Raw genomic sequence first — 25,288 nt, 5'->3', positions numbered from 1 at the left:
TTCATCATTTATATTTATATTTATATTTTATATTCATTTCATTCAGTTTTTATTTTTTTTATTTTTTTCAACAGGCAAAGTTGTGTAGTTTTGTTTTTCTGTATACAAACAAAATGTTCATAATTGTTTGAATAAATAAAACAGGCTACTAATACTGAGAAAAACAACTTATAAAAAAAAAGAAACAGGATAGTTATGTCGCGAGTTTTAACATAAACAATCAAAACAACAATAGTAATAATAATAATAATAATAATATTAGCAGCAGCACAAACACTTTTTCATAACATCGAGGGTGGTGGCCCTTGGCTTTGTATTGTTGACAGAATATGGCCCTTGGTGAAAACTAATTGGGGAACCCTCTATTAGACCTTGCTTCTTTATTGTATTACTTTTATATGTTTCTGTGGATTTGTTGTGAAATAAAGCTGTTTACAAAATAAAATTGTTTACAATTATAAAAGTATCAAACTTTTTATTGTCAGCTGACCCATATGATAGAGTTGCCATATTATTAATATTTAGACTTTTAAATTTAAAGCACAGAACAAATGAAGTATTATTGATTATGAGTTGGTCTATTTATATGCAGACAAAAACAGTGTAGTTTTATTATGCTGATCTTTATTAAACGCTTTATTTTAATGAGACAAATAAAATGATAAAAGTGTGCTTTTCTGAATTTCCCGCGAAAAGCGCATGCTACAGGAAGCGGCCCCGCCCTCTCTCGACTGACGTCATAAAAAGGGCGGGATCCGGGAGGCGCTGCGACTTCTGATTGGTCCTCCTGCATCTCCGCGCGTTCTGCGCATGCTCAGTGACCCCGCAGCGCCATCCTGTGTTTACTGCTGATGGAAATGGCCGCCACATCACTGAGAGAAACAAAAACTACTTTCACACCCGAGTAAACTAAACAAATTCGATCCGAATGCTGTCAGGACATATTAAAAACTCTATACTGTGTTAATTTCGTTTCGTGTCAGAAGTAAAGCGTTCTTTAGAGTGTAAGCGTTCATTACCTGCTCGCGCGTGTGAGTGTGCGCGTGCACGTGTGTGTGTGTTCGGGCTCGAGCGGAACCGGAGAGTCCAATGGCGGACCCGAGAAAAGTCCCGTTCGTCACCCTTGCCTCATACAGCACCACACCGGCGCCCGAGTCCAAGAAGCGGCGACGGGAGGACGAGGAGAATGAGCCGAACCCCTCCGGTGCCGGTGTTGCTTCTGTTGGGCTATTCGGTGCCGCGAAACCAGCGACGGATCCCGAAGAACCCAAACCAACCGTCCGACTGAACCTGAGCCTGTCCGAACCCAGCGAACAGAAATCCGCCGAGTTCAATTACAGCGAGCTCATCCACAGCAGCCTGCAGGTGAGAGAAGAGCGGGTCAAAGAACTGAAAGGTTGCAGGTTCGAATCCAGCTATGATGTTTAACCCTTGTGTTATTGCCAACAGCATAAATTTTGCCAAAGGTGTGTATTTTTGGGGGAATTTTGATATTTCAACCTCAGTTCCTATAATACATCTATAATTCACTGTGTACACAAAATAGTTACACTCAGGACCTTCAGGACAAAAATGTCCCCATTGAAACCCATTAAAACTGCAATATTTGATTATTTGATTATTACTTTAATATTGCCATTAAAGCATAAAATCATGAATTCTGTGATATTATGCTTTCATTCTGGAGCCCTGGCTTCAAAATTTACATTTTTAGTATTTTCCACCAGATGGCGCCATTTTTCTCATGTTTAGCCTATGGAGCAAATACATGCTTTTCCCCTATTTTCTGTTTGCTGTATTATAGAGCACTGCAGGACAACTGAATAAATGATGCAGATAAAATTGTGTGGGTGTGTTGGTACAGATGTCAGAGTGTGTTTTGAATGTGTGTATTGAGAAATTTGTGTGTGTGTGTGTGTAAAAACAACAGTGGCATTATGTAAACAAACTGGCATTTAAAGGGTTCCCCCAAAGATACACACCTTTGGCAAAATTTATGCCGTTGATATTAACACAGCCAAAATGATTAAAAAAAACAAAAATGAAAAAGACACAAATGTCCCGAAGGTCGCACAAGGGTTAAGATAGAAACATCAGTTGAGTCAGTATTTATTAACAGTAGTTACAGAAGTAACACAGACTGAGACATGGGTTAGTAATGGTTAAAGATATGAACTAGTAACGGAAAGGTTTTGGGTTCGAATCCCGTATTACTTCAAAGACTACTGAATCTGCTTTAAATGTACTGTGAGATATTTAGTATCTTTATTAATTATCATTAATTAGTAGTAATTACAGTTAGAGGTCGACTGATAACTAAGGTGGTGGAAAAGGCCGATAACCAGTTAATCGGCTGATAGATTTGAAAATTCCTAGAACAGAGCTCGGCAACCTTTTTGACATGGAATACCATTTTTTATTTTTCTGGCCAATGGCTGTTTCCAATGTATGCTGGGTTGGAAATCTCAAGGATTAATTGTGGTGTTTTCCTTATTACATCACGTGTTGTTATGAAAGCAAAAAGAAACAGTTGAAACACTGAATGTGGGCTGTCATCCGCACAGTCTGACCGGAGCAAAGCGGGCGCGTATAATCGCGCGATTAACCGAAAGTGAAGCGCTGCCGGCTCGTGATGCGCGAATGGCTTGCACGCGCTTCACGAGTCTGTTGGGTATACTGCAGTCTCGTCACATTTTAACTAATATACATAAATAGTCTTGTACTCTCTTGCCGATGCTGGCGTGCCACTGATTACCCCTCCGCGGTTGCCGACCCCTGTTCTAGAATGTAAAAGAAACAATTGTAGTCTTTCGTTACCATGATGGGAACAGACCCAAGAGTCTAAAATGAATAAAATCACATGCAGTTTGTTTAACCTAAATCCCAATAATAACTAGAAAAAATTAAAATTTGGTGCATAACGTGGGCCTTTTAATATTAAACAAGCCCGAAACACACCAGAGACTCTTATTTTGAAATGAATGAGACTTGGGCCCGTTACAATGCTCTATATTTAAGTATTTACCAAATGTAGGTTTTTATAGCCTATATATTTCACCAGATGAGGTTCAATGATGTATAAAGCTTATTATTATTCACAAGATATGAAGTTGGAGACACGATGCATGTGCTGACGGGGCACGTTTTCATATAGGCCTATTCACGTTTTTCTTTGCAAGCCCTCGCTTCAATTTAAAACACTTGATAATCTAATCAAAAAAACAAAATATGCATTGAAGTGAGGATAAAGGAGTCAATTGTCAATGATCCCCACGAGGTGTCGGTGATTGTTTTATTTCACCTCTGCGGCTGTTATACCGTAGAATCGTCCCGCACAGGCCACAGAGTAACATAGAGGGGGGAAAACAACTATCAGCATAGATTTTTTTCTGATAGTTCCAGAAAGCAACTATTGGCACTGATTCATCTTAAAGCTGATATATCAGTCTACCTCTAATTACAGAAGAAGCTGAGATGTGAGGCGGCTCTAGAATAAGTTTCTCTAAAGATAACCATCATCAGTTATCAGTCTTAGAAACTTATAGACACACCAGTATGTTTTCCTCATGTAAAAAGATCTACACCTGAAAAAAATTATTTCATATAAGACGGCTAATATGGAATCACCTCCGTATATCTTCGGATTTCAAAGTTATGTGCAGTAAATGAACTTTAGTTGAAACTTACCTTGCACGAGTCCCTTTTGGCTCTCTCTGACCTGTTTAATGTTTTTCTCAAAGGCAAGGAAAGTTCCTCACGGGCTCACACCTGCTCTGGACCCCAGCGACCCATTTGCTGATGAAGATAAAGAAAGACAGGAAGTTGAGGCTCTGGCGAGGAAATTTGAGAGCAAATATGTAAGTATAGGCTGCTGGTTAAAGCGATATACAGGTAGAAATGTGTCAACCGATAAAATTTGAGTATCATCTATGTTGCGGTTATGCAACATGGCGACACATAGTTCAGAACAGATTGCAATCGGAGGTTGCGCTACAAATAATTATGGTGCGTTCAAGTCATGTTTGAATGATTGTATGTACGATGGTATTGGTAATAATTCAGTTTAACTTGAGGATTTTGACTATGCAGTTTAGTGTGTATGCATTTTTAGTACTGTTAACGAAGAATAACGTTAAAACTTGCCAGATTATATTTTTAAAATGTGTAAAATGTCTGATTACTTTGGGCATTATTTTAAATTAAATAAAAGGAACATGCATTATTTTTTTAATCACTTTTCCGTACAAATGTGTATGTTGTTAAATTGTTATTAACCCAATATTACAACAATATTGCGATATAAATGTTTGCTTGTATCGCCCACCCCTGATATGTATGCATCTCCCCTTGGTTGCCAACACAAACGTGAGTGTTTTAGTATGCACAGTAAACATGTACGGTTTTAATCATGGCACATGTTAAATTTTATAGCTAATTTTGTTGTTGTTTTGTTGATTGGTGGAGTCAGCCGTTCGATTTGTTTTATTCTCAGGGAAACAGTGGAAAGAAGAAAAGAAGAGACAGGGTGCAGGATCTCATCGATATCGGTTACGGCTACGATGAAACTGATCCGTTCATTGACAACTCGGAGGCTGTGAGTATAAGAGAAATGTGTTGATTTTCGATTACCTCTCGTACAGCTCTTATTAGTGGTGTTCTCCAAGTCAAGCATGCACTTGGAATTAGTTGCACTAATAAGAAGGTCCACAAGGTGGCAACACTCTCAAACCATTGCTGTCACGAAAAAGGGCTAGAAGATTTAATCGCCGCTAAACAACAGGAGAAGGTGGAAACAACATCTCTGAATGTGCACATCAAGAGCGCTTGTGGGGAGGTCAAGATATACCTGCATTTGAATAACTCGAGTGTGAAGGAATATAAAGACGTCTTTTATGAGTCTAAACTCCTGAGATATAGTCTAGTATCTCATAGCAGTCGTAGCGCACATGCGCCAACCACACGTGTCTGCGTGCACAGTCAGATGAAGCATACAGTACTTTAAAAGGCTGATGCATTCGGTCATTAATGATCTGAACAAGCCCCTAACACTAAGTGTCTTTAACTTCAGCATGTAGCTCGTCCCGCACCGTTTGTGCTTTGTCTCAATCAAGTCTCCGTTCTGTCTCTCTCCAGTATGACGAACTCGTTCCTGCATCTCTGACCACTAAACTGGGTGGTTTCTACATCAACACCGGTACACTGCAGTTCAGAGCTGCTTCTGAATCAGAGGGAGAAGATGGACGAAAAGACTCCTCCCATATAAGGGTGACATTTTCATGATTGTCTGAGCTATCTGTTTCAGTTTTATTGGTGCAGAATTGTATCTGTTGGAGTCATTGGACTGATGGTTTTATTTCTTATCTCTGATTTGCAGAAAGATGGAGAGGAGCGAGTGATTAAAAGGAGGAAGAAGAAGCAGGATGGAGGTCTGGAGGAGAAAAAACCCAGGAAATTTAAAGTACCAAAGCCGGGGTGAGTGCAGACAGAAAACTTGTCACAAACATCAAAAAGCTTCTTAAAGATAAAAGCTTTTATATATAAAAAGCTTGTGTGGGTAGATTTAAACTCTGCGCACTCTGATCATTCTTTTTCAACAGTGTTGAAAGAGTTCACATGGACTGAATGCTGGACACTTTATAAAAATAAAAAAAAACAGTTTAGTTTTGTTGGGAAATTCATACATAGGCACAATTTATATTTGTTTTTGAGAACTAATTTCAAGCATTAAGCTTTAGCTTTTTAATTTAGACATTCAGTTTAGTGTGTCCAAACATTGAATTGGTATGTTACTTGTTTACAAACACAAGCAGATGTACATATATGTTAAAATGTGAAATGCTAACATTAACTATGTTCACATACCTAGCTATGTGAGCTGTTTCGTGCCTACTGTCTATATAGACAGCTACTTTCTACAGTAGGATCATAAAGCCCAAAGTATACTTTGGTTAGTCACAAAAGCTAGCCATCTGTTTACACTACACGTGACACATGTTTAGTCAACAGCAGAGTGCTCGAGCATGGGCACCTCGAGTGCTCGAGCATGGGCACCCCGAGTGCTCGAGCATGGGCACCCCTTGTTTTAACGCGCATACTCTTGAAAGCGCAGTATGCTGCGAATGCACCTGGAATTAGTTGCACTAATAAGTGGGTCCACAAGGTGGCAACACACTCAAACCATTGCTGTCACGAAAATGGGTTATAAGATTTAATCGCCGCTTAACAACAGGAGAAGGTGGAAACAACATCTCTGAATGTGCACGTCAAGAGCGCTTGTGAGGAGGTCAAGATATACCTGCATTTGAATAACTCGAGTGTGAAGGAATATGAAGACATCTTTTATGGGTCTAAACTCCTGAGATATAGTCTAGTATCTCATAGCAGTCGTAGCGCACATGCGCCAACCACATGTGTCTGCGTGCACAGTCAGATGAAGCATACAGTACTTTAAAAGGCTGATGCATTCGACTGTAAGCAGACACTTAAGGCGGTCGCACACCGGACGAGAAGTGCCACGTCGTGGCTAGGGCACGGTTCACGTGGCGGACAGTACACACAAAAGTTACCACGGTTTTTCCCTTAAAGAATGAACAAGGCTAGAGTAAATAATATATGTCCATTGATAATATTAATGGAAAATATTCGAGTTGCGCTCCGTGGCGTGACAGAAATTTGAGCAGCCTCCAGATTTGTAGGTGGGTGCCGCCGACAGATGCAGAGTGGTGGCGGCAGTGTGCATACATTCTTAGAAATGTTTTTTTCTTCAAATTTTAGAACGTGCCATGTCGTCCGCCGGACACGCCCGCGTTGCAACCCCCTTTAGCATTCACTTCAAAATGTGGGCTGCAAAATTAATCGCAATAAAATTGCGATATGAACATCATGTGCAATTTCTAAATCACAGTATCTTCAGATATTGTTTGAACATCAAAATTCTATGATGTTCAAATCACCATTCTGATTTGTGCACATGCAGTGCACAAAAAAGGTACCAGTGAGACAACAAAACAATCGGGAATGTGAATAAAGAAAATCCAAAAAGGCACAAAAAAATCTATCATTTATGCAAATACTTTTTTTTTTGTACACTGAAATGCATTTTTTGAATGTAAAGAAAAACATTTGCCAAAATCACTATATAAAAAAATTGCAATTTTTTTTTCCTGTATTGCACAGCCCTAGTCCAAACTGAAAGAAACCTCATAAGTGGCTTTTTTTTTTTGTTTTTTTTGTTTTTTTTTTTCAATTTGGAATGCCCAATTCCTAATGCGCTCTAAGTCGTCGTGGTGGTGTAGTGACTCGCCTCAATCCGGGTGGTGGAGGACGAATCTCAGTTGCCTCCGCATCTGAGACCGTCAATCCGCGCATCTTATCACGTGGCTTGTTGAGCGCGTTACCACGGAGACCTAGCATGTGGAGGCTTCACGCTATTCTCCGCGGGATTCATGCACAACTCACCACATGCCCCACCGAGAGCGAACCACATTATAGCGACCACGAGGAGGTTACCCCATGTGACTCTACCCTCCCTAGCAACCGGGCCAATTTGGTTGCTTAGGAGACCTGGCTGGAGTCACTCAACACACCCTGGATTTGAACAAGACTCCAGGTGTGGTAGTCAACGTCAATACTCTCTGAGCTACCCAGGCCCCCTCATAAGTGACTTCTAATTCCAAATGATTCCCATCCTTATTCATTTCTATTGGCTCCGTTTCACGCTGTTGCTCTCTCGTGTTCTGTTAGAGTTTCGTCTCTGAACCGTCCGGAAAAGAAGAAGAGGAAGAAGCTGATGAAGGATTCGCTCTCTCTAGCGGCCATGATCCGCCGGTTCACACGCGAGAAAGAGGAGATGAGGAAGAAGAACCCAACGGCCGCCGTAAAGCTCTCACGCACTCAAACTAACGCAGCCACTCCCGGCAATGACCTGTCCATGGCTGACCTTACCTCTGACCCGGCGGTGATGTCACTGCTGGGCGGGGCAACAGAGAACGACATGCTGCAGGAGTTGATGGGTGATCTGGACTTCGGGCTGCTGGACTCTCCTCAACCTTCCAGTCCTGGACAGAGCGAGAACGTATCCACGGTGGCTCAGAAAGCAGGAGGCGCGGGCAGGGTGCAGAAGACTGGATTTATGCCTCCGCCACCTCTCCCCACCAGCCTACCTGCCCCCGTCCTCAAACGCATTGAGGACCTGCGGGCGGTGAGTGCAGTTTTCTGTTTCAGTTTAACTCTTGTCTGTCGGTTCTTCTGAAATCACAGTGAGTTTATTACCACCTGCTCTGAGTCAGCAGAAGTTTGCTTCATATACGAGAAAATGTTTTCATTAAAAAAATGACTGCATTAAAATTTAGGCCAAAGTATACTTGCCGGATCCTCTCACACCACCATGGCTGTCAAGAACAAAAATAACCTATTGCTATATTCCAAATCTTCTGAAGCAAAACTGTAACTTTGCTGCTCTCAGATCTCATTCTTCATCCCGCATATCCAAAGTGATGCTTCACATCTGTACACACGAGCACTTATCGTGTTTTGCAGTAATTAAATTTAACTGGCCACGATGTGTTAAAACCCCGTTATTTTATTCTAAATGCAAACTTGAATGAGACTTCAGAGCTTTGGTGGAGGGGATGATTGTGAAATTATATTTTGAGGTGGTTCTACAATACACAGGCTTAGAGATATTGTCATGATGCCTGAGTGAGTGTGTGTGTTATCTTTTCCTTCCAGGCAGACTTCAGTGGAGAGAGGGAGCCAGCAGCAGGAGAGGTAGAGAAAAGTGTAGGATGAAGAGAGTGTGAATGATATAGAGAAAAGAGAGAGAGAGAGAGAGAGAGAATACTGTGAGAACAGGAGAGGTAGTTTTGTAAGTCAGAAGTCTGTGTAAAGCAGTTCACTGAGTCTCAGTAAATCAGTACATGTTTTTAAAATTATTTTTAGCATTTTCAGATAAAAGACCATCTTCTTTTGGTTAACATGCACTGATGAATCGTTCACAGTAAGACCAGGAAACGTGTATCAAAGTAAATTAGGTCAGTTTTGATTTCATGCTGACATATTGGATTGTAAATGTAACGTTTAAGTGTCTTTTAAAGTGATTTCTAAATGTTTATCATTCTTACAGGCGTCTCGTCAGTTTGATGTTGAGGGCAGGAAGAAGTTCTTCACGCTGGACATGAACAACATCCTGCTAGAGTAAGTCCAGCTCGACCTCATTTTAATCTTCTGCATTTCACTTCCAGTCACTCACTCTTTGGCGCCGTCCACACTTATACGCTTTCGTTTCAATACGCATCTTTTTCTCTAGGTCTTGGTCTTCCGTCCACACTGAGACGCTGCTTTTGCAAAACACTCTCCCAAGTGGATACATTTGAAAACACCTTCTTTGTGTTGTAATGTGGACAGGGAAAACGGAGATATCTGAAAACTATGATGTATTCGTTGTCATGTGACGCAGTCATGGGATCCATTCAACCCAAAACAATCAAGATGCTTGTTTTTGCACTTGCTATTTACTTTAATAGCGTTGTTAAAGATAAATGTTACTTTATCCTTCAACCTTCACATTGTTTTCCTTCAAAGGCGACGGGAAGTTTACTTGAAATTGCTGTCCGGCAGCGGAACACAAGGACAGCTGCTTTTCAGACTGTACAGGGAATGGGAATTTTACGCATGTGCAGTAAGGGGATTTAAGCGTTTTCATACGTTTCAGTGTGGACGAGCAACTTTTGGAAAGCTCTTTATGTGGACAAAGAGCACTTTGAAAACTAAAACGGCGTCAAAGTCTTTCTAGCAAGTCAGTCCATCTTTGGAACGTTCTTGGGAGGTTATTTCCAGTCATGCCATTGTAGCTCCTATCTACTTGAATGGGGGAACACAGAAATCTCAAAAATGGGTGGTCAAGATCACGATAAAATAACGTATTTCAAATCAGCAAAACAATTTGACAACACTGGAGTCACAAATTGTGCTTCTTTAACTCAGATTATGCTAAATAACAAAAACTTCCCAGCTTGTATATCTAATGCGCATATGTGTTCTCGAGTTGATTGACAGGAGATGTCTGTATATAAAAGGTGATAGGCCCTTTAACTGCAATGCGGTACTTCCTATCTACATCCGTTGACCATTGGGCACTTAGAGCTCCTTGGTTGAGCGTTCCAATTTCTCCCATTCATTTTAATAGAAGTGACCTGTCTCTCCTAAATATTCTCTGAAGCCATTTTAAAATGAATCTGGATTAATGTGGATGTAGCCTCATTTAAGGCCAGCTCACTTAATCTCTGTCTGACTGTCTTACTCCATTTCAATGTATGTCTGTCTGTGTAGTATCGAGCTGCAGGTGCAGGAGCAGCCGCCGTCGGTGCGTTCTGCTGTTTACGCTCATCTGGAGGCGTTTGTTCCTTGTAGTAAAGAAGCTTTGCTGAAGCGTCTGAAGAAACTCAGTCTGAACATTCAGGACGACAGACTGAAGACGCCGCTGCTCAAACTCAAGCTGGCCGTCTGCAGCGTCATGCCAGAGCAGATTGCACGCTACAACATGGACTGCATGGCCAAAGTCGCTAAGTAAGTGTCTGAATCTGTGTTTAGTGCTGCAAGAGTTTCTAATGCCTGCATTGACAAAATGACTGTGCTGATTTAGAAAAAAATACATCAATAGCGGTTCAATTTTCAAACCAGGACAAGCAAATGCTGATAAATGGATCAGATTTGGGAGCAAAGCCAATAGGGGTGTAGTTACCAAAGTGCAGCACACAATGTGTTTAAATGTGTGTGTGTGTGTGTGTGCAGGCAGCATTCTGAGGATGGCGAGAGAAATGGCTCTGAGGAGGAAGATGAGGAGAAGCCTGGGCGAAGAGTGATGGGACCCAGGAAGAAATTTGTCTGGGACGACAAACTCAGGTGAAACTTTAGTTGTGCAGTTTGATCGACATTAACACACACAACCATACGACACTAATGTGAGGCTTTTAAAGATGGAAAGAAGGGTTGGATGAAGTTCTCCCTGCAGTAAACATCCTGTAAATAAACACTTGCTGTTCAGAAAGCATCTCCTAAATGAAAATAATTTATGTGTGCAGGAATCTGCTGTGTAATCTAGTGCGTGTGAAGCTGGGCTGTTATGAGCTAGAGGGTCAGAGTGCACTCTCACCTGAAGATTACCTGAAGGTCTTCATGGATACGGAGGTCAAACCACTCTGGCCCAAAGGCTGGATGCAGGCCAGGTGTGTATCACACTACATTCATGAACACTCACGACTGCAGCGATAATCTGCGATTTGATCATTTGTTGATATGCAATATATATATATATTTGATATATGACCTGCTCCATCATTTTGAGTCCCAGAAACAATTTGAGTTTCATGCAGTAAAGCAAAAAGAAAAGTTTCAGCTGACATTTGTTTGATTATGTCACTGCAACAGTTTGGAGGAGTTGCAAAGTAACTTTCCTTTTTGTGCATAATGTCCTTAAGTTTTTCTGGTTCAAAGTGACTCAAAATGATGGAACAGTTCACATTTATTTGAGACACTAGTGTGGCATATTGCTGTAATTTCTTAAACGAATTGTCTCTTTTTACAGGATGTTGTTTAAAGAGAGTCGTATGGCTCATGATTATCTCACAGGAAACACGTGAGTTTCTCATCTTCTTTCTGATCCCTATAACTTTGCCACAATGTTCAACCTATATTGTGTTGACAAGACTAAAGCCCAAAGTATACTTCGGTCAGATGCTAGGCATCTGCGTACTGGACATGCAACGCAAATTTTGTCATCGGCTTAGTGTTCGAGCATTGAATAGGTACGGCCTGATTTTTCTAACTGCGCCTACTCTGAATGCACATGCACCATGAATTATTTGCAATAATATGTGAGTCCACAAAGTGGCAACACACACAACTGAGCTGTTGCTGTCAGGAAGAAGCGCTAGATGTAACTGCTAAACAACAGGAGACGAAGGTAGAAACAACAACAGCGGATGTGCATGTCAAGAACGCGTGTGTGAGGTGGTCAGGAGATACCACAATCTGTATAACTCCTGAAGAGAAATTGTCCAGCATCTCGTAGCAGTCGTAGCGTGCATGTACCAACCACCTGTGGATGCACACACACTCAAGTTAAGTTTACTTAAAAAGGTTAGCGCTCGTGCCAAAACCAAAGAATATTTGGCGTAGGACACTCCAAGCTTACACAAGTGTTTAACCCTATAAAACCGGCTGAATAAATTTTAATACGTGATTTTCTAAAGCCTCTGCATCATTAGCAATCAACATTATGCCAAAGGTCCTGTTGGATGCAATGTACTAGCTGTCTATTAAAATCTTAGCTGATTTTGATATAGTAAAAGGGACAATAATGGTTACATTGTTACTGATTTTTTAAAATGAGTATTTGCTGAATATAAGGAACTTGTGCTTGATTAAAATTATTTACATTATTTTATTGGAAACAGCACATTGAAATCCATGTGTCAAATATGATACAAATATCTCTCAATCACCATTCCATTCATGCCCACCACACACACACACACACACACACACGCACACACACACACACACACAAGTCATAGAGCTTTGAAAATGTACAAATAATTTTATAAGATATATTTAAAGTTTAAATTAATATTTGTTTTGTTTTTAATATATGCAGCCTTCTCTGTCAATATAAAAAGCTCATTATTTTACATCACAAGCTATCATGTCATGTTTCAACACTCTTTATTTTCAATAATCGTTATAACTTTTATTACATTTTGGCTTGTTTTTTGCCTTGAAAATTGCTAACAAACAAATAAGCAATACGAAATTGTATGAAATTGCTATTTTCAGCTCTATTTTAAGCCTTATTTGAACTGGGGTCGCATAGAAAGTAGTTGGGTATCAATGCAGAAACTGATGATGAGAATTCATCCATTAATTTATGATCAAGTATTATACATAATCCAGCAGTCTTGTTTTGTCCTCGCTGTCTAAGTATGTGTAACAGCTGAAATTGCAGTAATGAAGTGTTCGAGCTTTATTGTTTGTTTCATTTCGTCTTCAGCGTGAAGAAAAGGGTGTTACCTACTCCAAAAGCAAAACCCAAGCCTCAGGACAGCGTTGTGGTCCAGCGGCCAGCCGTCTCTGTTGATGCCACACCTCCTCTTACATCAGTCCCACAGCGTGTCCCTTCCCCCCCTGAGCCCATCTGTCTGTCTGACTCTCTTGATGAGGATCTGACCCCTCCGTCACTGGACTCCATCTCTCAGGCTCTGGCGATGCTCAGCAGCGCTGCTAAAGGTCTTGTTCAGTCCAACAGCCCCCCGGCCACAGACACGGCCAAACCGACCGCTCCGTCATCAATGCACGCGTCGCCACACCTGCTGGAAAAAACCTCCCCACCCCCTCCTCCAAGGATCATCTCGTCCTCCGCATCTCCGTCCGTCCGCAGCGAGGGCGTTAAAGGAGTGGGTGTTCTATCGCAAACACAAAGACATTCGGTTATTCCCGCCCAGCGACCTGTCATGATCGCGGGTGTTAAATCAGGTGTGTCTGCCGTGCCCTCTCCTCCAAAACCACGCCCACCACCGACGGCGTCACCTCTTCATGCCCCTCAGAAGATCTTGGCGGGCAAAACGGTGGTGGCCATGCCAATGGGTCTCATTAAAACCAGCAATAACGGCAGTGTTCGGATGAGCGGTGTGGATACTGTTAGCTCATCGCCGCAGTCACGGACGCACACGATTCTGACCTCTTCCTCGCCTTCAGTCTTAAACGTTAAAGGCGTCCAGCCTTTCCATCTGACCTCACTGTCACAAGCCAAAAACCCGCCTCGCGACTCGCCATCACCCTCGCAACCTAAACCAACACAGCACCAGCCTGGATTCATCACGCCCATGCAGGCCACCATCACCAAATCACCCCACAACTCCAACTCACCCATCATCAAACTCACACCCACCGCATCCTCTGCGTCAAGACCTCCCACGTTACCCATCATGCACCAGCACACCGCCAAGAGCCCAGGGTTCCACGCGGGAGGATTCTCAGGGGGCAGTTATAGCTCCCCTGTGGGGCAGAAGAATTCATCTCAGGGAAACACCATCTCCGGCCTTACCACAACCACCTCGACTGTTTCTAAGCAACCGGCGACCACCGCGTCACCTGCGGCAGTGACAGCCAATCACAACCAGCGGCAAAGACAAGTGGGAGGTGCCAGTCAAGGGGTGAAGACAATCACATCAGTTTCCTCGGCAACAGCTTCTCAGCTTGCACAGGTTTGAATCATACCAGCTCTGCCCAGTCACATGAACATATTCCAACTTACGGCTATGCGAGTCCCTGACGAAACATTTTAATGTTTTTAACTCAAAGCACAATGAAAATTTTTGTCTGTTTCTGAGAAAGTTTGCATAATGACTGCATTTCCTCCCAACAGAGGAATTGCATATGTCAAGATATTTTTATTTGTATAGCGCTTTCCAAAATACACATTATTTCAAAGCAGCTTTACAGAAAATCATACTGTAGTGTTAGTAATGTCTAGAATGTCTTAAAATCCCCATTGGGCAATTTTTATTGAAAACATTGATAAAAATCATGCCTTAATGTTTTTGTCTTTAGGCCCCCAGTGAGCAAGCCAAATGCGATTGTGGCAAGGAACGAAAATTTCATAAGATTAATATTAGTTAGTGAAAAAGAAAAAAAACCTTGGTAGAAACCAGACTAAGCAAGTTCCCTTCTGGCTACGTTGCATAAACATAATGCCAGTGTTAGTTAGATATGTGTAAAACAAGTCTTAAGTAAACAATAATTGTTTTTGGTAGGCTATGTTTAAAACGAAGATTAAGAATTGCTAACATTTTCACTGGTCCCACCACAATTTTGTTTTTTAAAATGTATTTTTGTAAATCTATATGCTAGGGAAAAAATGTGTATATTTAATTCAGTGCTCTTTGTTAGAAATGGTGGCATACCATGCAAAACTTTACTGATTGATTTGCAATCTACAACCCTTTATTACTGATGCCATGCTCACAATTTCAACAAAACCTAAAATGTGCTAGCTAGCTAGATAGTGAGTGTGTTTACATGCATGATCTTATACTGATAATGCATTGTAAGCCAACAACGTGCCAATAATGTCACATAAACGTGTTTGTCAGGGACAAGGTCATAAACCATTTAAGCAAAAACTGATTAGCACTCATTAGATTTTTGCCTATAATTCTTCGATTTTGCTCCGAATAAGCTGCCAGAACATCGGCGAGTGTTTACATGCAATGTTCGCATATGTTGTGTGCATGCCTATTCACGTTCTGACATCTAAACCAGAGAATAACCCGATGATTTCAAATCTTTTTCTCCTGCATTGTTAGATCAATCGGTTTTCTTGCGTTTCTCACACTTGCTGCCATTGCGATTTCCAGAAGTTCTGGAATGCCAGTTCAGAATGCATGACCCAAAAGCCTTTTTGGTTGTGATTTTTTATTTTTATTGATCTATGAAGGAAAAAGTCGTTTATTCACAGGCTGAATTTTCACACTGTCTGAAGAGGTCCATAGGGATGCATCATATCTAGTCCTGCCGAACATGTATGTTTGCTGTGAATGGGCTGTCTTTGCACTTTTAAGATGGTGTTTTCCTGTCTCCAGGTATCGTCCTCCAGCGCTTTGCTGGGATCAGCAAATCCATCTCTGCCTCTTGGTTTTGGGATGTTGGGAGGACTGGTTCCTGTCTCTCTCCCGTTCCAGTTTCCAAACCTGCTGAACCTTCCCCCATCTGTGGTGTCCACTACGGCTACCAGCGGCACAACTAACCCCAGCGGCTCGGGCTTCAACCTGACTCAGAGTGAGTCAATGCACTCCATTAAAAACCTCAAGAGCACTTTATAAATATGGGTTGATTGTTTAGGGTTAAAGGTTGTTTGTACATTTGTGAGATTAGATTTGTTTGAATATTTGTTTCTTCGCAGACATTATGATTTTGATACATTTTAATAAATTGCTACATGAGTAATATTTTTAATAATTTACATGTAATTTAGAATTTATAAAAAAATGTATATACCTCATCTAAAAAAAAAAGGGAATCTCCGAAGAATTGTTCCTTTAATATTCCTCTTATTCTTTAAGGTCTGTCATTGATCCTTGTGTTTTAAACATTGCATTTCTATGCATTCATTTATAACAGAGTCAGTGGTAAACTAATTATTTAAAGAATTCAGACATATTTTTTATTAATTAGTAGATTTTTTTTTTTACTATAAAACTGTAGAATAATTGAACGAGTGGCACAAGTGTCATCTGAGCCTTCAGGAGCTGGTTGTTTTGTTTGTTTTTTTTTTAATGTGTTGGGGTGGTTGGTACAAGCAAAAAGGCTGTTCCATATTGTATATCGCATCTAAGCGTGTTCAGCGGGAGATGCGGATATAACGTTGGCCGGTGCACACGTTGATAAAAGAACTGTCCCCTGACTGTGAAACCATAATGCTCCCAAACAACAGATTTTAGAGACAGTGGTGGGTCTTCTCTGGCTTAAGTCCGACATATTTATATTTTGTTTAGTAAGCATCACAGTTGGGAAAAATAACGAGCTAGCTAGTATAAACTTCACATCAGTACCGCCACTCCCTATACGCATATTACGCAGTCTGCGTAGGGCACCAGCTCCCTAGGGGGGCACCATTATACGTTAGGGGGTGTCACGACCCTCCCCCACAAAAAGCCCCGATTAAACATTGAATAAAGAAATTCCATAACCCTGCATCATCCTACAACTCAGTCCACCCCACGACTCAACAGTTCTCAGCAACCATGGACCCTGTGGAAGCAAATTAAGAAAACCAAAGTGTAGGGTAGAGAGTAGGAGGAATTTGCAGCGGAAGGGAAACAAACAGAAAGTACAAAACGTACAGCAAATCTGATGACTTTCGAGACTCCCCAAAACAGATTTTATGAGTTAAAACATACTCATCAGCCAGCACACCAATCTTAGCAGCCGTGTTGACTTTCTGTTCATTTAAATATGTAGCGATTTGGGCAGGAACATTTTTGAACTGCTCAAGCCGTGTCAGGTCACACAAAACTTCAAGTGTGTCTACCTCATACGCAGTACACCAACGATTAAAAGGGTTGTAAGCTCACGGACATACTCAACGTGAGTTTTATTCACACCCTTCATCAGAGTCTTAAACTTTTGGCGATATGCCTCCAGTACCAGCTCGTAAGCTTGCTGCTTTAACAGTAGCATAGTTTGTACTGTCTGCCACTGATTACGCCGAGTAAGCCTCTTGAGCTCTCCCAGTGTGAACACATTGCAAAAATAATGTTCGTTCTTCGTCGGGCCAACCCTTAGCAATAGTTACCCGCTCAAACAATATAAAAAATGTATCGAGATATTTTTCGTTAAATTTGGGTAATAGTCGCAAATTTCCGACAGTGTCAAACGCTGGAAGATCACTCTTGAGGGTCAGTAGACGAACGCTCACTAACAAGTTTACCTGCTCGAATCAGATCTAAACAGTATTTCTGAAGCTCAAAGTTACCTTCTTCACTTTGTTGTTTTACACGCTCTAACTCAAGCTGTTAGAAAAACTCTTTGCTGCTCAAACGTTAAAGAGCGAGCCGAACTGTGCAAAGGTGGCATTGATGAGGCAATTGTTGCTTGATTAGGTTGTTCACCCAGACTAAATTCGCTTTGAGAATCTCTTTAACTGTATCTTTTAATCGTTTGTCACCTATTTCAATCTCAATGTTCAGCGAATTTTAATAACTGGTCTTTAGTACACAGATCAAGTGTCGTTTCTGACATAGAACGTAAAAACTCTTTTTACAAATACTAAACACAACAAACAGAGCAAAATGCGTGATCCTAAGGGCCAAAACAGGAGGGATTTAGAGTGATTTAGTCCCCACTCCAATCTAAACACAAGACACTAACTATCTCAACTCTAGTCTTCATGCAGTTACTTGTGGTGGGTATTTATGCATTAAATCCGTGCTGGCACAACAAAAGCAACCAGCAAGCTGGCAACCCTACTGTGCCACGGACGTGCTTCCGATATACTGCGCCACCCACGTTCACCACAAAAAAATTTACATAGACCTCAACTTGTCCCAAAACTGGATCAAGCCACTTAAGCCTAACAGGGACACAAATGGTAACAAAAAGGCAGCTACTGCTACCATACAAAATCCCACACTGTTCGAACCAAAAGATCACTTACCTTTAACACTGCATCAAATGACTTCAGCCTGGGCTAAACCGCTGCAATCCTCTCCCCGAAACAGAACAAACGAAAATAATTGTCAAACAAAACTCCCACAAAATTTCAAATTAGGAGCAGAAAGCAAATGAGAAAATTCTTACCCAAACAATCCCAACGCGTGTCTCCCAAACAACGGCGGATACAGATGTTCAAAACAATAGTGCAGCAAATAAAGTTTGTAATCATTTGGCTGACAAAATCATTTTGAGCAAGCAACACCCACCAAATAGCCAGTGACTACAAACAAAAGCACTTAACAAATTAAATTTACAAATCATGCCGAAAACAAAGGGATCGTTCAAAATTCTACAAAGATCGCCGACAAGCCCCCATTTGTCACGACCGGGTCGAAAAAGCCGTGACAAAGAGAGAGACCACACTTGGGTAAAATGTTCAAAGAAAAGTAATTTACTAAAGGAAAATGTTTACATAAAATTACTTAGAAACAACAAAAACTAAAAAGAACACATCTGAATGGGGAAGAGGAGAGAGTGAAGACTGGGAGAAAGCAGCTTAAATGCCATGCAGCATTACTGGCACAGGTGTGTCCCATCGATATCAACAAGCCAAACGACTCCATTCACTGCCAATCTGCAAGAGTTCAGACACAAAGAAAACACGGCCCAAAAATAGTCATAACAGGGGATACCAGAAACTCCACCGGCTGCCCTTAGTCGCTTGTTATACGTTATTCAAGGATCCTGTAGCAGTCGTGGAACACAGTCGATCACCTCGCGCTTGCACTTTCTCACCGCTCAGCGCGCTTGCACTTACTCACCGCGCCTTCACACCATGCCCCCCGTCCGACGATCTCGGAGCTCTGCGTGGGGCAGCAATTTGGCCAGCAGTGGCCCTGCTTCACGTGCATTTATCTGATCCGCAGTTTCTAGTGTACCGAGTGGCGTTCTGTTGTGTTACGTTTTGGTTCCGTGCAGCCCCGTGTTGCTCCGCAATGTTTTTTCATTTTAGTTCTACGCGGTTTGTGTTGTTCGTTAGGCCTTTTTTTTTTTTTTTTCAATTTGGAATTCCCAATGCACTCTAAGTCCTCGTGGTGGCGTAATGACTCGCCTCAATCCGGGTGGCGGAGGACGAATCTCAGTTGCCTCCGTGTCGGAGACCATCAAACCACGCATCTTATCATGTGGCTTGTTGAGCGCGTTACCGCGGAGACATAGCACGTGTGGAGGCTTCACGCTATTCCATGCGGCATCCACGCACAATTAACCACGCGCCCCACCGAGATTGAGAACCACATTATAGTGACCACGAGGAGGTTACCCCATGTGACTCTACCCTCCCTAGCAACCGGGCCAATTTGGTTGCTTAGGAGACCTGGCTGGAGTCACTCAGCACGCCCTGGATTTGAACTCGCGACTCCAGGGATGGTAGTCAGCGTCAATACTTGCTGAACTACCCAGGCCCCCCATACAGTGCATCCGGAAAGTATTCACAGCGCTTCACTTTTTCCACATTTTGTTATGTTACAGCCTTATTCCAAAATGGATTAAATTCATTATTTTCCTCAAAATTCGACAAACAATACCCCATAATGACAACGTGAAAGAAGTTTGTTTGAAATCTTTACAAATTTATTAAAAAAAAAAAATGAAGAAAAAAAAACATGTACATAAGTATTCACAGCCTTTGCTCAATACTTTGTTGAAGCACCTTTGGCTTGAACCAACTTAGCCTCAAGTCTTTTTGAGTATGATGCTACAAGCTTGGCACACCTATTTTTGGGCAGTTTCTCCCATTCTTCTTTGCAGGACCTCTCAAGCTCCATCAGGTTGGATGGGGAGCGTCGGTGCACAGCCATTTTCAGATCTCTCCAGAGATGTTCAATCGGGTTCAAGTCTGGGCTCTGGCTGGGCCACTCAAGGACATTCACAGAGTTGTCCCATAGCCACTCCTTTGTTATCTTGGCTGTGTGCTTAGGGTCGTTGTCCTGTTGGAAGATGAACTTCACCCCAGTCTGAGGTCCAGAGCGCTCTGGAGCAGGTTTTCATCAAGGATGTCTCTGTACATTGCTGCATTCATCTTTCCCTCGATCCTGACTAGTCTCCCAGTTCCTGCCGCTGAAAAACATCCCCACAGCATGATGCTGCCACCACCATGCTTCACTGTAGGGATGGTATTGGCCAGGTGATGAGCGGTGCCTGGTTTCCTCCAGACATGACGCTTGCCATTCAGGCCAAAGAGTTCAATCTTTGTTTCTCATGGTCTGAGAGTCCTTCAGGTGCCTTTTGGCAAACTCCAGGTGGGCTGTCGTGTGCCTTTTACTGAGGAGTGGCTTCCGTCTGGCCACTCTACCATACAGGCCTGATTGGTGGAGTGCTGCAGAGATGGTTGTTCTTCTGGAAGTTTCTCCTCTCTCCACAGAGAAATGCTGGAGCTCTGTCAGAGTGACCATCGGGTTCTTGGTCACCTCCCTGACTAAAGCCCTTCTCCCCCGATTGCTCAGTTTGGCCGGGCCACCAGCTCTAGGAAGAGTCCTGGTGGTTCCAAACTTCCATTTACGGATGATGGAGGCCACTGTGCTCATTGGGACCTTCAATAATGCAGACATTTTTCTGTACCCTTCCCCAGATCTGTGCCTCGATACAATCCTGTCTCAGAGGTCTACAGACAATTCCTTGGACTTCATGGCTTGGTTTGTGCTCTGACATGCACTGTTAACTGTGGGACCTTATATAGACAGGTGTGTGCCTTTCCAAATCATGTCCAATCAACTGAATTTACCACAGGTGGACTCCAATCAAGTTGTAGAAACATCTCAAGGATGATCAGTGGAAACAGGATGCACCTGAGCTCAATTTTGAGTGTCATGACAAAGGCTGTGAATACTTATGTACATGTGATTTATTTTTTTCGTTTTTTATTTTTAATACATTTGCAAAGATTTCAAACAAACTTCTTTCACGTTGTCATTATGGGGTATTGTTTGTAGAATTTTGAGGAAAATAATGAATTTAATCCATTTTGGAATAAGGCTGTAACATAACAAAATGTGGAAAAAGTGAAGCGCTGTGAATACTTTCCGGATGCACTCTATGTTGTTTTAATATTGGTTTCACGCATGCTAAGATATGTAATCATTTGTGTGACTGCGTGTACTGCACTGAAGGCCCTGTATCGGTTTGGTGCGGATACATGTACCGTTGCAGCCCTACTGTTTTTAGTTCATTTTGAAGCAAACTTCTCAGTCTCACGCATTTCTTTCAATTTTTGTTTTGGATCTCTCTGATTGTTCAGTGATTTTAATGCCCGTTTTCTACCATACGGTAGCACTTTGAATTACATTGATGGAAACAATACTAAACAATTTACCAGTTGACTTTTCTTTTGGTTTTAACATTTTAAACAAGCTTATTGCCCACCCCTAGTGTTTGTGTGTGTGTGCTGGTATTTCCTGCTTGTTTGTTTCCCTGTTCCTGCTGTTGTTTTTGCTGTTCTTCATTGATTTCATTCATCTTGTTGCTCATAATCTGCTTTTCGTTTTCCTCTCATGAAACTGGTTTGTGATGCTCTCATCTTCCATTGTAACATGCTCATTTTCTCCATCCTGTCTCATGCGTGTACGTGTCTGTCTCTCTGTCCTGTCTCTCCTCAGATTTGTTAAAGGGTCTCATGTCAGGGGCTCAGGCTGCTCTGCCGCCACACTTGCAGCTGGCTTTCTCAGGTAAACGCTGACCGACGTCCCCCGCTGGCTGCATGCTTCTTCTGTTTGCTGCTTCTGCATCTTCTCTCGGGAGTATTTGATGTTCTGTTTATTTACGATTCTTTTTTTTTCCGTGCAGATGTCAATCAAACCCAAGGCGGGGATTTGAAGAGGAAGCCGTTATGACATCATAGAACTTGAGTGAGCTGAACTCTGACTGTTGGCTGATTCAGGACTGACTCCGCCCACTTATGCATGATCTGCTGGCTGTCCAATGAGACAGATTTTTTTTAACACGCATTTGAATTTTCGGAGTATCATCGATAATGTTATTAGATTGAATTATGATGCTTCGTTTGTACATATGTATCAATGTTTACACAGACTGACCTAAATCACTGTGGACGGGGAGGGCGTGTGTGTGCTTGCATGTTTATTAGCGCGCAGCTTCTGTAAATGCTAGTTTTTTTAAATGCATTGAAAATTTGAATAACCATTAATGAATGAGTGAATGAACAAATGCATCCCTCCCTCTCTCCTGTGTAGGTCATTGTCGTCTCTGGTGCTGTTCAAGAATTAAGACACCCCCTTTAAAATAAAAATGAACTGAACCAAATGTTAAGGGGCAGGAGGCTAAAAATTGTAATATACTTGAATTTTCAGGATTTGTTTACTTGCACTTCAGGACACACATTAAATAAAATTAAGAAGCCTTAGTGAAAATGGTGTGAAAACTATTTTACTTGCATGTCTGTTTTTCTTTGTTGAATTGGCTGTTGAAAAAAAGATGCATATTCATGACCCTGATAAGACGTTTCTACTCAGATGTCAAGAAGACATTCAGCAGATGTATTTGAGACGTTTATGATTCAGAATGTTTGTAAATCTGATCTTTTTAAGACGTTTAGCAGATGTTAATTAGAATGCGATGTGTTGCAGATGAAACGCTCTTAAACAGGCATCTCGGAGACGTACGTGTGCTATCTGGGGAGCAGGTCCACACGGAATAAGTCCAAAGAACAGTTTTCTGCAAATAGAACGTCTTTCATGAAATTAAACCAATTCCTTGCCCCTCGCATGTACATTTAGGTTATTGAGGTGAGGCTAGTTTGATGATGCTTCAAGCAACCAATAAAAATGTAACAGCCTACACAGCTCAGTTTGACACATTTCCACAATTTTAAAATCCATTCTTCAGAATTTCCCTAAAAGTCTGCAGATTCTGTCTGCGCCGCTACCATAGTACTTTTTTGCTAGAAAAGTGTACGCTTTGGCAAATTGGCTAGCAAAAAATTAATAAAAGGCATCTTACTGAGAACTTCTGTTTCACACCTGAAAACGTGACTGAGCAGATGTACATCCAACAAACATTTGATCAGTTATGGTATCACAAATCCACCTTGTTAAATCCAGTTTTGGGTGTCATGCATTGCTAAGTAATTACTGTAAATTTTCATTGACAAAGTAAGGGATTACTCTTAATTTTTCAGTAATTTAATTACAGTTACTTCTGATGTAATTGCATTAAATACTGTATAGACTATAGAACAGTTCTATATAAAACAATAGTGAATTTAACGTCTTATGTTCAAATATATGTTTTCTAATTTAACGCCGCCCCTTTAAATTGTTTGGCCGGTTCATGAATAATTAATTTGATTTTATATGATTTATTTGACAGTTTCATGTCTATCCTTGTATTTTTCATCTGGTCGAGGTTGATCAGGGTTTCAGAAAGTAATTAGTAATAAGTAATGCAATTTAAGTAATTAGTACAGTAATCTAATTGCACAGATGTAATTAGTAGTTAGTAATTACTTTTTAGAGTAACTTACCCAACACCGGTTAAATCCAATGTCGTGATAATGTATGTGTGAAGAATGTGATCACTAACAGCGATCTACTCGTGTGTTTTTTTTCTTACGATTGAGTTATCTATAGTTGTATCTTTATTCTTATTTTTGATGTCATTGATATAATTTGTGAGGAAAATTCTCACCTCAAAAAATGGCAGTGCTCCTGTCAGATTCACAGTCCTCCGCAGTCTATTTGCTTCTGTCCGCGCGCGTGCGAGTTGTTTGAAAGTGAAATTTGCACGCTTTACTGCCTTTGCTAAACCTCGCCTGCTGCCTGTCTTGTCACACACTGTTTTGCTATTTTCTGATGTATGTTTATAGAAGTCCTGTGTGTTTGGATAGTTTCATTGTAATTTTATTTATATTTTATTCAAAAATATGGTAAAATGTTACCAGGGAACTGACTAGAGTGACACAAGGGACCCAAAGAGGATCACACGTGCTCTACATTTAGTCATTGCATATCTTTTCACTCAGATAATTTATCCCTTGTGTTCTCCTTGTTTACGCTTTACCTTATTTACCTCAAAATTACTAAACTGCACCACTAATTTGCATATAACATAAGAACTGGTTGTGGCAAACTGTTTTTCTTATCACAAGTTATGCATTTGGATATACACCAACATTAAAAGCACCTGCCTAATATTGTGTAGGTCCCCCTCGTGCCACCGAAACAGTGCCAACCTGCATCTCAGAGATGATATTCTTCTCAGCACAATTGTACAGAGTGGTTATCTGAGTTACCGTAGACTTTGTCAGTTCAAACCAGTCTGGACATTCTCTGTTGATCTCTCTCATCAACAAGACATTTCCATAAACAGAACTGCCGCTCACTGGAGGTTTTTTGTTTTTGGCACCATTCAGAGTAAATTCTAGAGACTGTTGTGTGTGAAAATCCCAGAAATACTCAAACCCGCCCATCTGGCACCAACAATCATCCATGTGATTATCTAATCAGCCAATCGTGTGGCAGCAGTGCATAAAATCATGCAGATACGGGTCAGGAGTTTCAGTTAATGTTTATATCAACCATCAGAATGGGGAAAAAATTTGATCTCAGTGATTTGGACCATGGCTGATCGGTGTATATTTCGACATTATTAAAGACATTAAAGTCAGTATTTTTGTCAAAGTTTTTTTTTATTTTTTTATTTTTTTTGGAAAAAAAGTGTTTTGAAGTGTCAGTTTTTGCAGTGATGCCACATAAATGTCAGGCCATGTCACTACAAAAACAAGACTTAAGAGTAAGATTTTAGTCACTTATTTCAAACATCCCAATTTAATAATTCATTAAGTTAATAAGAAGAAATTAATAAAAAATATCAATAAAACCAACAGTGTGTGTTCACTGTGGATGTGTTGTGGTCTCACCCCTTCATTTTTGTGTGTGTTCCGCATTGTGGCTGATTTTATTTGCCAAATTCTATAAAAAATGCTCTGATGCAGTCTCCATTTCTGTGTGTGTTCTTGCAGTCTCACTCCCATTTTTGTGTGTGTGTTGTTATAGTCTCACCCCTT

General features: G+C 41.2%; 1 protein-coding gene across 2 annotated transcripts; it reads left to right on the top strand.

Annotated features, from left to right (window-relative positions):
* Positions 1 to 830: 830 nt before the first annotated feature.
* Positions 831 to 23,322, top strand: LOC127449818 (ubinuclein-2-like). Of its 2 annotated transcripts, XM_051713393.1 has the most exons (15): positions 831 to 1,365; positions 3,741 to 3,857; positions 4,493 to 4,594; positions 5,134 to 5,265; positions 5,375 to 5,472; positions 7,744 to 8,200; positions 9,125 to 9,195; positions 10,330 to 10,566; positions 10,792 to 10,902; positions 11,082 to 11,225; positions 11,585 to 11,635; positions 13,049 to 14,261; positions 15,639 to 15,834; positions 21,864 to 21,932; positions 22,051 to 23,322. In XM_051713393.1, exons 1-15 carry the CDS (start codon positions 1,090 to 1,092, stop codon positions 22,095 to 22,097), a joined length of 3,321 nt encoding a protein of 1,106 aa, XP_051569353.1. In that variant the 5' UTR covers positions 831 to 1,089; the 3' UTR covers positions 22,098 to 23,322. The 2 variants fall into 2 exon arrangements, with proteins under 2 accessions (XP_051569353.1, XP_051569354.1); XM_051713394.1 differs by lacking the exon at positions 21,864 to 21,932 and having other exon boundaries at positions 22,051 to 23,321.
* Positions 23,323 to 25,288: the final 1,966 nt, after the last annotated feature.

The sequence above is a fragment of the Myxocyprinus asiaticus genome, chromosome 13, assembly GCF_019703515.2.
Source record: "Myxocyprinus asiaticus isolate MX2 ecotype Aquarium Trade chromosome 13, UBuf_Myxa_2, whole genome shotgun sequence".
Lineage (NCBI taxonomy): Eukaryota > Metazoa > Chordata > Actinopteri > Cypriniformes > Catostomidae > Myxocyprinus > Myxocyprinus asiaticus.
Note: the sequence above shows the minus strand (reverse complement) of the source record. Positions and strands in the feature narration are given on the sequence as shown.

Excerpts from the sequence above, each read along its gene's own strand:
- LOC127449818 (XM_051713393.1), top strand. The coding sequence starts at position 1,090 with ATGGCGGACCCGAGAAAAGTCCCGTTCGTCACCCTTGCCTCATACAGC. Across the intron at positions 5,473-7,743 it reads TTTAAAGTACCAAAGCCGGG|AGTTTCGTCTCTGAACCGTC; the intron begins GTGAGTGCAGAC and ends GTGTTCTGTTAG. Across the intron at positions 11,226-11,584 it reads AAAGGCTGGATGCAGGCCAG|GATGTTGTTTAAAGAGAGTC; the intron begins GTGTGTATCACA and ends CTCTTTTTACAG.